Source organism: Semicossyphus pulcher, unplaced genomic scaffold (genome assembly GCF_022749685.1).
Source record: "Semicossyphus pulcher isolate SPU_LCO1_2020_fin unplaced genomic scaffold, fSemPul1.0.p SCAF_9, whole genome shotgun sequence".
Classification (NCBI taxonomy): Eukaryota; Metazoa; Chordata; class Actinopteri; order Labriformes; family Labridae; genus Semicossyphus; species Semicossyphus pulcher.
This window is the reverse complement of record NW_027211770.1, coordinates 22661607-22674652: the sequence shown is the minus strand read 5'-3', so window position 1 is coordinate 22674652 and position 13046 is coordinate 22661607. Positions and strand designations below refer to the sequence as shown.

Here is a 13046-nt window from a genome sequence, read left to right as displayed (position 1 = left end):
TCGAGCATAGCGGCTGGATTTAGTGCCGGTAAATAAGCGCAGTCCCCTCCTTTTGACTTATATGACCTCCACAACCAGCTGCAACCTGAATGTGTGTGTGTGTGTTGCCGCAAGGTCCCAGGTGTGATTTTTACTTCCTCTCAGGTGGTTCATCGCTACAAGCCCAGACAGGAAGACAGACAGCCCCCCCTTCATATCCTGTAATTGCAGAGACGGGGCTTAGCATGTGGCATCTGAACATCCGGTATCCGTCTATCTCACCTTTAATCATAACCACCACCGCCACCTCTCCTCCGCTCTTTCCCAGCACACACAGATATCACACATAACCTTCATAAAACTATAAAAAGGAAGGCGGCTTGTTTCACCAAGCAATGAAATTGGAGCATCAAAGATATTATTGTGTTTGATTCCTATTAGAGGCTCAGATATCATCTTTGAAGCACAACAGAGCTCTGATATCGACTTTGGGAGTTACGACAGTTACGACTTGGGAACATTTCATCTAGGGACTCTTATGGTTAAAGTATGAAGGCACTTGAAGTATCAGTCCCACTTGGGGAAATTTCCTTTCTCATGGATCGTACGCAGATCAGGACTCTGGAGAAAACACAAGAGGGACACAGAGAGCAAACACAGGCACCATGTCTGTAGAAAGATAAACCAAAACCCATTCACATTTTAACAATTTCTGAAAAATAAGGGCGCTACTGTTTTTCTGTGTTAAGCCAGAACATGGTGGTTGGTACGATTTGCATTAGGTTTTGTTTATAGCTGATGATTCACTGCTTGTGCTGTATAGTGCAGCGGGTCCTGACATACTTAGCAAGACTGCAGGCGATGTTTACAGCAACAAATTGTGGTCTAAATGCGGCTACGGTTTTGCAGTTGTTGCAGAGTCTTTCCAACAAGTTCTTACGCAGTTATTACTCAGCATTTGTGGGTGTTTGAAATGTTCTTTTCCCTCAACTCCCTATTTTGTGTTTCTTCTCTTCCTATCCATTTCTCACTGAAACCCTACCTTATGATTGCAGTTAAAGACGGGTATAAATAATGTTACAATGTTGGATGCCCAGATGTTTCAAATCTGTAGGTAAAAGTATGTTGGAGTAATCCCCAGGCTCCTCAGCTCAGTCTGCAGGCTGCTGTGAACGCTAGGTTCCACACAGTTTTTTCTTCACGCTGCACTTTATGATGTCACAAAGTGCAACCTCAGCAGGCTTTGGAGAGCCGGGCCAATCAGAAGATAGTGGGCTTGTAGGGGCGGGGTTTCTTAAAGGGACAGAGCTGAGTCGTTTCAGGCAGAGGCTGTATGAGGGCCTGCACAGAGCACCAGTGTGAGAAAAATGAGTTTTTTGAACTGTAAATGATGCTAAGCTACTCCACAGGTATCACAGAGTGAAATATGAAGCTTGAAATTAGCGTAATAGCCCCCCTTTAATGATTCTAATTAGCAGTACATACATATCATACTATAAGGCCAACTCTTAGCAGAACACCAACAGACACCGCAGCACTTAGTCTCCTATGCGTGGCTCATGTATGGATACACTTTCCATTAAAGGTGTCCAAGGAGACATACAGTGACAGTGAGTGTGGACTGCATCTATTTATGTCACTGTGTGTGAGTGTGTTTTTTCTTCCTGTCTCCTCGGTTGCTTAAAGTTTTACTTCTACAAACTGTTTGGGTCTGTGAGCCGGTTGGGAAACTTCCTCTCTCCCCCCCTCCCCCCCCCGTCTGTCATCTCTGTGTATGTGTGTCTCACTCTGTGCCTGTCTTTCTCACTCTCTCCCACTGCCCTCTGCATGTGGCATTCATTGTTGGTGACTGTGTGTGTGCGTGCGACTGTGTGTGTGAGTGTGTGTGTTTTAGCAGCAGCTGCTGTTCCTGCGCTGCACCTGTTCTTGTCTCATCAGTCAGGCGTTGACGGAGTCCAGGCCTTACATGGACCCACCCCGACACTGGAAGCCTGACCCAGCCTGCCCCCTGCCACACACACACACACACACACACACACCCTGATGCAGATACATATATCATACAGTATATATATACTGTACTGACAAACTGCCAGCTATTCAAACTATAAGAAGCAACAGGAAATAAATGACTGTAACTTCACTCTTCTTCTTGCTCCCATAGATTTGCTGACCTAATCTGCACCCTTTTAATGTCTCTGCAGTTTCCAGCTACAAAAGTATCACTTGCAAACTTTAACATACAGCAGTTTTAACCACATTAGCAAAGTGAGCACTCCCTCAGAGCCTTCTTTTTCCACCTTGCAGCAGGCCTTCTGAAATGGATCGTTTGTCTGATAAAAATGAAAGTCCCTGAATAAACTGAATTTCCTGATGAGTGCAAACTGTCCCATCCAGCAGCGCAGGCTTCCTAATGTAAGTGCTGAGCGAATGTGAAGGGCTCGTAAACACAGGATCTGAGTCGGATTCAGTCTGCAACATTAACGGGCCATTACCAGAGTGGGAGAGACGAGGGCATCCCGCCGCACCCCGCTGCCACAAACTGTACTCACATGCTGACTCCTGTGTGTCAGTCACATCTAGTCTGTGGTGATATTAGCCATTACAGCTTGTGGTGGGAGTGAAGCTACATTTATATTCGTGGCTCATGTTTATAGCACAGCTGCCCCGCAGTATGTCTTTAGCGTAGAAATTGATTTCTCACATTAATACCACAACAACCCCGGAGAGACGTGTCAGACATTACCAGACTGTGTGGTGCTCTGTCAGACCCCACAAGATGCTTCGGTTACATTCCTTCACTCAGTGTGAGATAGCGAGAGTCCTCTCTGGATGCTCTCTGAGTCACACAATATTTATGCTGTTACTGGAAATGTGAAGATGACTCGGCCTTTGTTTGACTAGCCGTCCGTAATCACAGCTTCCATTGGCATCTGAGTTACAATGATACATTGATTAGAGAGAAATAATGTGCAACCTTTTGATAGTAAGAAGATCCAAAGCCTTCAATCTGTCCAGTTTCTCAATTGTGAGGACATCCTACTTTTCTGTGTCGTATGATCGCACATATAACATCTTTAGACTCGGGTGTCGCTTGGACAAAACAGTGAATTTGATGACATCTACTTGGACCTTTAGAAAATTGTGATTTTTTACTATTTCCCAAGACTTCATCGGCTAAACAAGTAGTTGATTAATTGAGAATTTCATCCAAAAGCAGCCCAAAAGCCAGTGTATGCTACTCCTTCACACAGAAAGGAGCCAGTTGAGGTGGTTCAAGCGTCTGATTAGGATGCCTCCTATAGGCGCCTCCCTGTGGAGGTTTTCCGGGCACATCCAACTGAGAGGAGGCCCCGGGGTACGCCCAGAGCCCGCTGGAGGGATTATATATCCCACCTGGCCTGGGAACACCTCGGGATCCCCCAGGAGGAGCTGGAAAATGTTGCTGGGGAGAGGGACGTCTGGGCGCCCCAGTAGAAACATTTTGGTGTTTGATGGTGTAGCTGCAGAGGCTGTATATTTAGCCTTTGAAGTATTACCTTAAAGATTTATTATAAACTCATTTTGAGTGGAAGGTGACTACACAGCGATGGAGAAATAACTCTTCTCATCTGTGGAAAAGGATGAATAAAAATATGGTCTGTGTTGTTGTCCAAATGACCGCCGCTATAGGTGAGTCAGTCCTCGTGACATTGCGGATGAGTCTTCTGCAGCAGCACGGCGCTGTTTGCTTTGCCAACAGTCCAACACACTAATCCTGTTAGAGGCCAAGGATGGTTTGGACCGCACACACTCACAAAAAAACACACAGGTACACACACACACCTTTTGACATTCCTCATCCTTCAGACAGAATAATGCACGCCTCTTTGTCCTTTTTAGCTTTATTGCACCTCTCAGATCGAGTCCTGTGTCGGTGCAGATCTTCCCGCTCTATCTCTGTGAAACATGCTGCCTGTAATATAAATCACTTCTCCTGCACCCCTACCACCATCATCCAGGTGCACACTGTAGACTCACATCCCAGCACATCCGTCGTCTTCAGAGGAGAGGTGTTTGGGTTAGCAGGCAGACAGGCAGGCTCTATCAGCGAGAGAAGGGTCATGCTGGCTTTATAAAGAGGTTCTAGTTGGGTGACACTCATGTAGGTAAAGCTTTTCTTCTCCACACACACACTGTCTCTTGTTCCCTTTCATTCTCCCCCGCTCTCTTTCTGCCCCTTTTCTTGTTTCTTTATGCCCTTCTCTTGCTCTCTTGCAGCCTCCTTTTCTCTCGCCTTGCTGTTTTTTAAAGCACGCACATGCGCAGACCAGCCTCCCGAGCCAGTTTGTGCACTGGGTATTAAAGAATGCTCTTTGAGAATGAGGGATGAAAAGAGGAGAGAGTCGGGGAGAGAGAGAGAGAGGGCTGCTGGTTTTAATGTCCGGAATACAACAGTAGGTGAGGGTGGAGGGGTTGGGGTTGGGGGGGGAACAGGAGAGGAAAAGGAGGACAGGAGAGAGAGAGGATCCAGCTGGTTCCTTTCATAATGAGGGGCACCAGCTTGGGTGTGTGTATGAAAAAGAAGAGTTGAATAAAAAAGCAGAAAGAGACAGACACAGAGAGAGTATTGAAGATGGTTTCACATTAACTTTTCAGTAGATGTGGGACTGACACGACTCTCCGGGTCTCCTCCACTCTGCCACGCCGCTTTGACTGCAGCCTTGGATCTTTTTTCTTTACGACACACACTCTACTTAACCGAAGCTTTTTGGGGTGCTTCGGCTGCTCATAAATATCCCATGCATTATAGATATACTGTAGAAGTGTGTGTGTGTGTGTGTGTGTGTTTGTGTGCGTACAGGTCACAGCCCGACCGTCTCGTTCCCATCTGTCTCTCTACCCGGTCATGCACCCCATCACACACCACCTCACACACACTTTCCCTCTCTTTGGCTAAATCCGATTAGCTGGCCTGCGTCAGCTAACGAGACCCCCATGAAGCTAGCCCCCGGCCCCCCCCTCCCACCTCTCCGACAGCCACTCTCTTTCTTTGACACACAAAGTGACCGCCAGCAGCCTGCGTCTCTAAATACACACACACACACACGCTGCTCTACGCTCGGATCGGACAGAGGACTCCCTAATTATGCTCTAATTGTCCGTCTCTGTCCGCGCATCTGCCGCGTGTGTAAAACACAGAGCAGCGGCTTGACTGATCACTGTGGACCAGAAACATATTGTGAGCGACACCGTAAGATGTGTGTGAAAGACAAGGAAGGGTGCGATGGACAATAACATCAAATGAGAGTCATGGAGAGGGGAGATAAAGAGGGAAACGTGTTGTACAGATGGCTCGTATCATAGAATAGAACGCCTCTCAGTAGCGCTGTTAACACGCGTGTAGAAACCCAGTTTAAAAGAAAAAACAAGTCATACTAAATTATAAATAGATGACAAAAACATGCACACATCCTTTTTGCTCTGTGATTTACGTCCACACTCTCACACAGTCTGTGTTACCTGATAGCAGGACACTTTCATTGTCCCATGAGAGGCACAGTTTGGGCTTGCAGCTGCTCAGAAAGTGACGATTCAGCAAATTTAATTATATCCTATTATGTCTGGCATATTTGTCTATGAGCCTGAAAAATGGGGACCGAAAATGACACAATAAGAGCACACAGCTGTTTCCACAGGAAGTGAATGTCATCCATATTGTGCGCCTTGCGCTGCTACAAATCAGCACTCAGCAGATGAATCGCTCACCTGGAACGCTACGGCCTCACAAGCTATAAAGTTTTAAAATAGATGATCTTATTATGCAATAAAGCTACGGCCATGATCGTCGTGCTGTGTGCTGTTTTTATACTTCTGTCAGAATGCTAACAAGCTGACGTTGATCATCTTACTAAGCGTGTTAGCATGCTAAAATGAGCTAATTAGCAGTAACACAAGCTTATGGGAATGACATCAGTCAGCAGGTCGTTCGTCACATTTTTGAGCTGATATGGCTCAAGATAAAAGTGTTGGTGACAGATGTCATATGTCTTGTAAGCTACTGGATGCCTCAATTTCCCTCAGGATCAATAAAGTATCTATCTATATATATATCTATCTTGGACCAAGTGACCAAGTGACAGACCTAAAACTAATCTTGAAGCCTTGGAATTGTAACCAAACCACTTTGACGCTGTTGTCTTGTTCATTCATTAGGTTTGTCAATGACTTCTTCCTTGTGTAAAAACAGGAAACAACTAGATTTGACAAATTCGGCCCAGAATCGGGGCGCTGAAGCTAAATCAGCGGCTCATGTACAGAGGCTGCAGTGGCCCCCGAGCTCGTCTCCCACCCTCGGCCTCCTGCTGTGTGCCATCCCACATCCTCTCTTCTGTTGTTTCCAACACTCTCCACTGTCCTCACTATAAATAAAGGCATAAAAGGCCAAAAGATCTGCCTAAAATCAATGTTCAATGCCAGCCATTATTCTGGCTTATTAGCCCGGTGAAGATTCCTGTTGTTTTCAAGGAGATTTAAGTTAGACGTTAGTTTCTCTGCGCATGTGCCAGTAAGTCACTTGATTTACTGTGGTATGTGTGTGAATGTGTATTTTTCCCATGCACCACTTAACGAGACCCCTTAAACCCTGAGTGCTGCCTAAAAGCACAGCGCTCCGTTTACTCGCACATTCTTGTGCGCCTGCTCGTCTGGCTTTCTGCTGTTTGTGTTGGCGCTGAAACACAGGCGGATTTTCTTTTTGGGCTACATCCCTCAGACAAACTCTGAACATGAGACTCTATTTAGAAAACTAATGTTGTTTCCCCGGAGAGATACTCGGCTAATGGAACAAAATATTTAGAGAGAGAGAGAGATACCGGATTGAGATGAAGATTGCAAAAAAAGGAAGACGAGGAGTGGGGTAACAATAGAAGCGAGGGAAGTGAGAAAGTAAAGAAAGAGGAAGTGAAATAATGAAACCATAGAGAGAGGCATGAGGTCTTTTCATCAAATGTCAACGCTTAACCGACCTTTGACCTCAGTGTGGTTTGAGGGTCAATCACAGCGTCCGACCTTAGTGGAATGTGCCCAACTAACGCACATACACAACACAGCGTGTGCACCTGACAGCTCCTCCTATTAACTCCTCTATATGTACCCTCTGCCCTCTCCTTTCCTTCAATCCTTCCCTCTCTGTCTTCCTCACAGCGCAGCGCTAACAAGGCGGTCATCCCTCGGCTCCTCTCCTCCGTCTTTAGACATTTTGTGCAAACAGCCTTTCATCTTCCCCGTCTGCATCTCCCCGCCCTGCTATTAAAAACTAGCCTGTCAAACAAACTGTGATTCCCAGAAGTCCATCCTCTCCCCTCTTGGCTGATTCGCACAACATATAAATAATTTAAGGATGGATTTTGTAGTCCAGAATTTGATGACATGACTAATTTATAGCGTTAGCGTTCAGGGCTGGGTTGATCATTAGCAGAATACTGTATATGTGCAGAGTAGGAATATTAGGTAGAATGTAGATCTTTGGCTTTTTAATGATACTTTGCTGAATGTTTGGACTGTAGAAACATTTTTATTAGGTGCTTCCCCAGTGTATCCTTTATGTACTCTATAAAACATAATTGTATTTCCTTTAAAGTCAAATATCTTACAGTAAATACAGCTACAGTCCCATAACCTCGTGTTTTTCTTCCTATTATAAAACATTAATGTATCTTATTGTGAAAGAAGGCAAAGTGTGTGTCTGAAATCCATCTATCCATTATCTATACCGCTTAGCCTGTTCAGGGTTGAAGGGGGGCTGGAGCCTATCCCAGCTGTCATTGGGCGGGAGGCGGGGTACACCCTGGACTGTCAGCCAGTCAATCACAGGGCTGACACATAGATACCCCTTTCCCACCGAAATTAGTGTGTTGATGCAGGTTTTTCAGACCCGGGAAGATCCGCTTGTAGATGCCGATTGTCTCTTTTCCCCTTGCCAGTGGAGTATACTCCTTTGGGTCTCCATCTCCATCACCGTCTGACGTCACAAACGCGCCCGAAACAGGGTTAGTGAACAGTGAAGATGTTACGGTGGTTAGGTCTTTATTGTATCCGTTATTCATTCAGTCTGTGTATCAAACTCGGTCCGACAAATTTGGAGGGATTATGAGCGCTGCTCGGACGGAGACAGGGCTGAATTTGTAGCTGAGATGACAAGGAGTCGCAGAAGTTACCGACGGAGGCATAGCATCACGCCGGAGAGGGGCGGAGATTAACGTGTCGACACAGATTTTGTGTTCCCATCAATGACGATTGGAGCAGAAAGACCCACTTCATCTAAATAGGGATTCGAACTAGGAACCTTCTAGCTGCCTAGCAGCCCCTGTGTATGAAATATGCCGTCCATTCGTTAATAACTTACTTGGATTATTGATTTGATAGTCAAAGATGCATGTGGCAGTTTAACCCCTTTCACATAAACAACACTGCAGTTTATTTCCACACAGCTGGTAAACTCCACACAAGCCTTCATGTGTTACTGTGCTGTAGGATTTATGACACTGTATGTGCTGCAGTGACTTCATTAGCAGAAATGGAGCTCCTTCCCCTCCCTCGCTTGTCCTCTATGTAATGTAATCTCCTCATCACGTTGTTTCTCCATAGCTAGATGTTCAGAGAGCGAGAGAGAGAGAGCTATACTGTGCTCCATATCCCCACAGGATCCCAGTTTGGATCCAGTCTGGGCCCTAGCTGCTTCTCTCCCATTGATATCTGGGACACTGTGCGCATCCAAATGTGTGTGTTGAATGGAGAACACTGACAGTGACTGACTCGGGGTCCCTTAACAGTTTTTACTGCAGTTCACACATCTTTAAAGGAATACTGAGACTTGTAGCGTGCTACCTTTGCTGAAAGGGGCTTCTGTGGTTAGTTTGCATTTAGAGCAGTTACAACAGATTCCAGTGGGGACCCAGAGTCAAGACAAAAACCTTTCAAAGCAACTTCTCATTAGGTTTCAGGGTGGAATTTAGTCCTTGTAAAACCTGCATCAATAACACATTACTGCTAGTCTTTGCTGCATTCTATATTTGAGTCTTTAACCACGTTCTTGCTTCCTGTCTTTGTGTGTTTTTCTCTGCAGTATGTAGTGGGACTGTGACCGTGGAGGTGTCTCCAAAAGTTGAGGTGCTAAAAGGAGAGACTGCCAAACTGCCCTGCACGTACAAGGGGTCATCATCAAGCAACACCGTTGTCGAATGGTTCATCGTAAGTCATTTTCAGATATTTTCAGGAGCAGGAAAAACTCTTTTTCTGTGACAAATTGCAATTTCAGTCTCTTATTTTGTCTTCCCTGTGTCTGCGTCCATCTGTCCATCCACTCAGGAGGAGCAGGGAACCAGGAAGCGAGTCGCTTTCCGCTCTCAGGGTGGTGAGGGAAAAAGCGACGAGGGCACCCCTCTGACCGGCCGGGTCACTATCGGAGAGGACTTCACCTTGACCATCTCGTCGGTTCAGCCCTCGGACGAGCTCGTCTTCTACTGCCAGGTCACTGCCGGGTCCGCCGGGGTCGGAGATGCTGCCACAATGCTCAAAGTCTTCTGTGAGTCCACTAATTCTCCCTTTGGCCTTTTAATTACTTAAATGTGACCTTTTCAGAGACCCCCCCCCCTCCTTAACTTTCCCATCAGTGGGGGGAATTTATGACTTGTTTTGTTGCCGTCTCTGCTGCTAAAGGTTTATGGCTTTAATCAGATCTGCGTGTGTGTTCACGCATACTTTCATTTAGCAGAAGCTTAATTGTACCTAATGCATTTTACTGATTGCATTTCACACATACTTAAACTGACTCCGTGTAAAACCTCTTTGTAGATAAATATAAAGTATCTTAGAGGAAGATTCGTCACATTTACAGAGAACAGAGGAGGCTTAGACTGATTTCTTCCATCATGTGTTGGACTTTTGAGCTTTTTTCATCGCCATGGACAACCAATTTACTTTGATAAGTTCCCCAGGGGTCAATTAACCACAAACTAATCAATCTTGACACAATTGATGAATAGTTCAATCACACCTGTCATGTCTCATATATATCACCTTAATAACAGTCCAGATTTATCACCAGGGCGCCGAACGCTGACCCTCGGTGCAGGCTGCGGTGTCCTTGCCCTTTCCACAGCAACCCCTGAGCACACATTAATTACACTTTTAGCATTTAGTGGTCTCACTAAAATGAAAACTATTCATTTGCATTTTGTATTTAACTGATCAATCACTCTAAAGAGGGGGAGTCTGTGCGGAGAGAAAAGCAAAACAACTCTTCCTTTAGTCCACTTTAAAGGAGCTCAAGTTATCCATTAACATTTACGCACTCAGAGGCTCCGAGGTTTAAAGCAACCTCATAAAATACGCTATTAATAGTGAATGGGCCGGTCAGCGGTAGACAATACCTCAATGCAGTGCTGTTTGACAAAAGCCTTTTAAGATGCACTTACTGCGCACAGATGTAAGAAAGCAACCTGTCTCACAAACCAGCAGTTATTCTTGGTCCACATTTGACCACTTGACTCATTTAGTGGATGAATTATAGTGTTTCTGCCCTGGGTTAAGTTAATAGGAATGAGTTATGAGGTCTCCTGAGGGTCGAGCTGCAGCAGAGACAGCGTGCTTTCTCTCTTGCAGTGGACCCACAGTAGAGAGTGAACACTATATCTGATTTAAAGAAACACATGCATGAAAGGAGTTTTTAGTCATATTCAGAGTTTGAGGGTGAAGAAACCAGCTTTAAAATGTTAAAAAGGCCTCAGTGGATGTCTAAAGGTGCTTTTCGACCAAATGTACCAGGAGCTTTTATACTCCTTCCCCATCGAAATTAGCGCGTTGAGGCGGGTTTTCTAGACCCGGGAAGACCTGCTAATAGATGCCGATTGTCTCTTTTCCCATTGTGGAGTGTACTCCCGTCTGTCTCTTTTCTGCTGCGTCACCGTCTGACGCGCCTGAGACAGGGTTAGTAAACAGTGAAGATGTTACGGTGGTTAGGTCTTTATTGTATCTATTACTCATTCAGTCTGTGTATCAAACTCGGCGGCGACAAATTTTGAACGATTTTCGAGTGCTGCTCAGACGGAGACGGGCGGACAAGGAGTCGCCGGAAAGGGGGCGGAGATTAGCGTGTCGACACAGGTTTTGTGTTCCCATCAATGCCAATCGGAGCTGAGGCGATAATTACCAGGGTCTACCGCAGAGTCATTTGACCTGGGTCTGAATGTCACACAAAGCTAAAAAGCCGGGTGTTAGTGTGTGTTAGTGGGTTTTTTGACCAGTGGGAAAGCGGCTTTAGTTCCAGGAACTTCTCTTCAAGGAAGTAAATGGTTCCTATGGCCCATTGTTGTCTGCGTTTCCGCAGCGACCTAAAGTCCCGGGGAAGCTTATGCAAATCAAGCCAAAGATGTATGGAGAAGCATTAAAAGTAACTGCACTACACGGCCAGTCCAGTAGGTGATTGTAAGAAGAAGATGATGCAACGAACGGGCTGGTATCATCATTTATGCAACACTACAGCAGGGAATTTTCAGGGGGCAAATCAATTATCCCAGAACAGAATTTAGACCCTGGCTCCTGGTATCGAAACGCACAGAGTTCCTCAAAAGGTTCCTAGTTCCTGGGGAAAGTTCCTGCTGTCGATAAGCACCTTAAACCACTCTGTTTACATGCATTGCACATTTCGAGAAAAGGAAATCGCCTAAAAAATTCTTCCTCTGTTTTGGGAGCCGCTAAAAAACAGCTAAAAACAAAAATATTGAGCGAGTGAGACCCAGAGAGGAATACCCATCTCCTGTTTATTTTTATAAGCACTCGACAGCTGCAGGCGGTGATAAGATGACCTTGCATGTGAACAAGTGAGTGAGGGGAATAAAGCAGAGAGGGAACACTCACACCTGTGCTTCTGTGCGTGTGCGTGTGTGTGTGTGTGTGAGACAGGAAGAAGGGAGTGTTTATTTTGTTTTTTGACCCTTATCAGCTCATGTGAACCAGGTCACAGTGGAATAATGTGAGGCGGAATATTTACTGCTCGACTTAATTAGCGAGGTCAGCAGGCATGTGGGCCCGGCTGCATATGTGAGAGTGGACTGTGTGATTGTGTGTGTGTGCTTGGATGCATGTTAAAGGTTTTCCTTCCATGAATCATAATGATAAATTAACGATTTTTTTCCCCTCCCTTTTCCTGCTTCAGTTGCTCCCGAGAAGCCAGAACTCACAAGGCCGTCGAGTCAGGCCATTTCTGCAGGAGAGACCACCAGCTCTGAGGTGTGTGTGCAGATTGTGTACTCTTGTTTGCAGCTTGTGTGTGAGTGCATATTGTCTGATTTTATATGAACTCTGAAAACACACATTTTAAGTCAGATTTGTTCGTGTGTATCAGATTGGTACCTGTGTGACAATGAACGGACATCCTCAGCCAAGAATCATCTGGTTCAAAGATGACAACCCGCTGCCTGAGGTCAAAGACAGGAAAGAGAGTATGTGTCCTCTGCTATAACATCAGGAAAAAAGATTAAGTCTAAAATAATTTGCTGAACAAAACAAAGGATAATCTGTGTGCTCTGGTTCTTCTTCCCATCCCTCCTCTCTGTCAGAGACCTATATGATTCCCTCTTTGGTAAAGGAGGCCTCAGGGCTCTACACTATCAAGAGCACCCTGTACATGCAGCCAACCAAGGCGGACAAGGACTCAGTGTTCAAGTGCACCGTGGAGTACAGCATGCCAGGAGACAACATCAAACAGAAGAAGTCCGACACCATCACCATCAACCTCAACTGTGAGTGCAGGGGAGGAGCTTTATAGGTGCTGGCAGGTAGATTATGCTACCTTTGAACGGGACCTGAGCTAGCTGTTTTCAGTCTTTATGCTAAGCTAAGCTCACGTATTTGGGAGATTGCATCAATCTTCTCATCCAACTATGGTCCAGAGCCATTGCTTAAAATGACAGGGACTTTTAGAACTGCAAGCTAGCTGCCTTCTTATCAAAGGACAGTTTGCTATCAGACAAGTTGGCCCCTCCTACACCAGGTGGAGGTGACCATACCAGGCTAATGCAAGGTTG

At 45.6% G+C, this 13046-nt stretch overlaps 1 protein-coding gene across 3 annotated transcripts in view; it reads left to right on the top strand.

Moving 5' to 3' along the window:
* bcam (basal cell adhesion molecule (Lutheran blood group)) overlaps positions 1–13046 on the top strand; it is a 53333-nt gene that overhangs the window by 24631 nt on the left and 15656 nt on the right. For all 3 annotated transcript variants that reach the window (XM_069656662.1, XM_069656661.1, XM_069656660.1), the window contains exons 2-6: positions 9086–9210; positions 9328–9544; positions 12176–12249; positions 12365–12461; positions 12579–12761. In XM_069656662.1, the coding sequence (XP_069512763.1) occupies positions 9086–9210; positions 9328–9544; positions 12176–12249; positions 12365–12461; positions 12579–12761 (696 nt within the window). The remainder of the gene's footprint in view (positions 1–9085; positions 9211–9327; positions 9545–12175; positions 12250–12364; positions 12462–12578; positions 12762–13046) is intronic.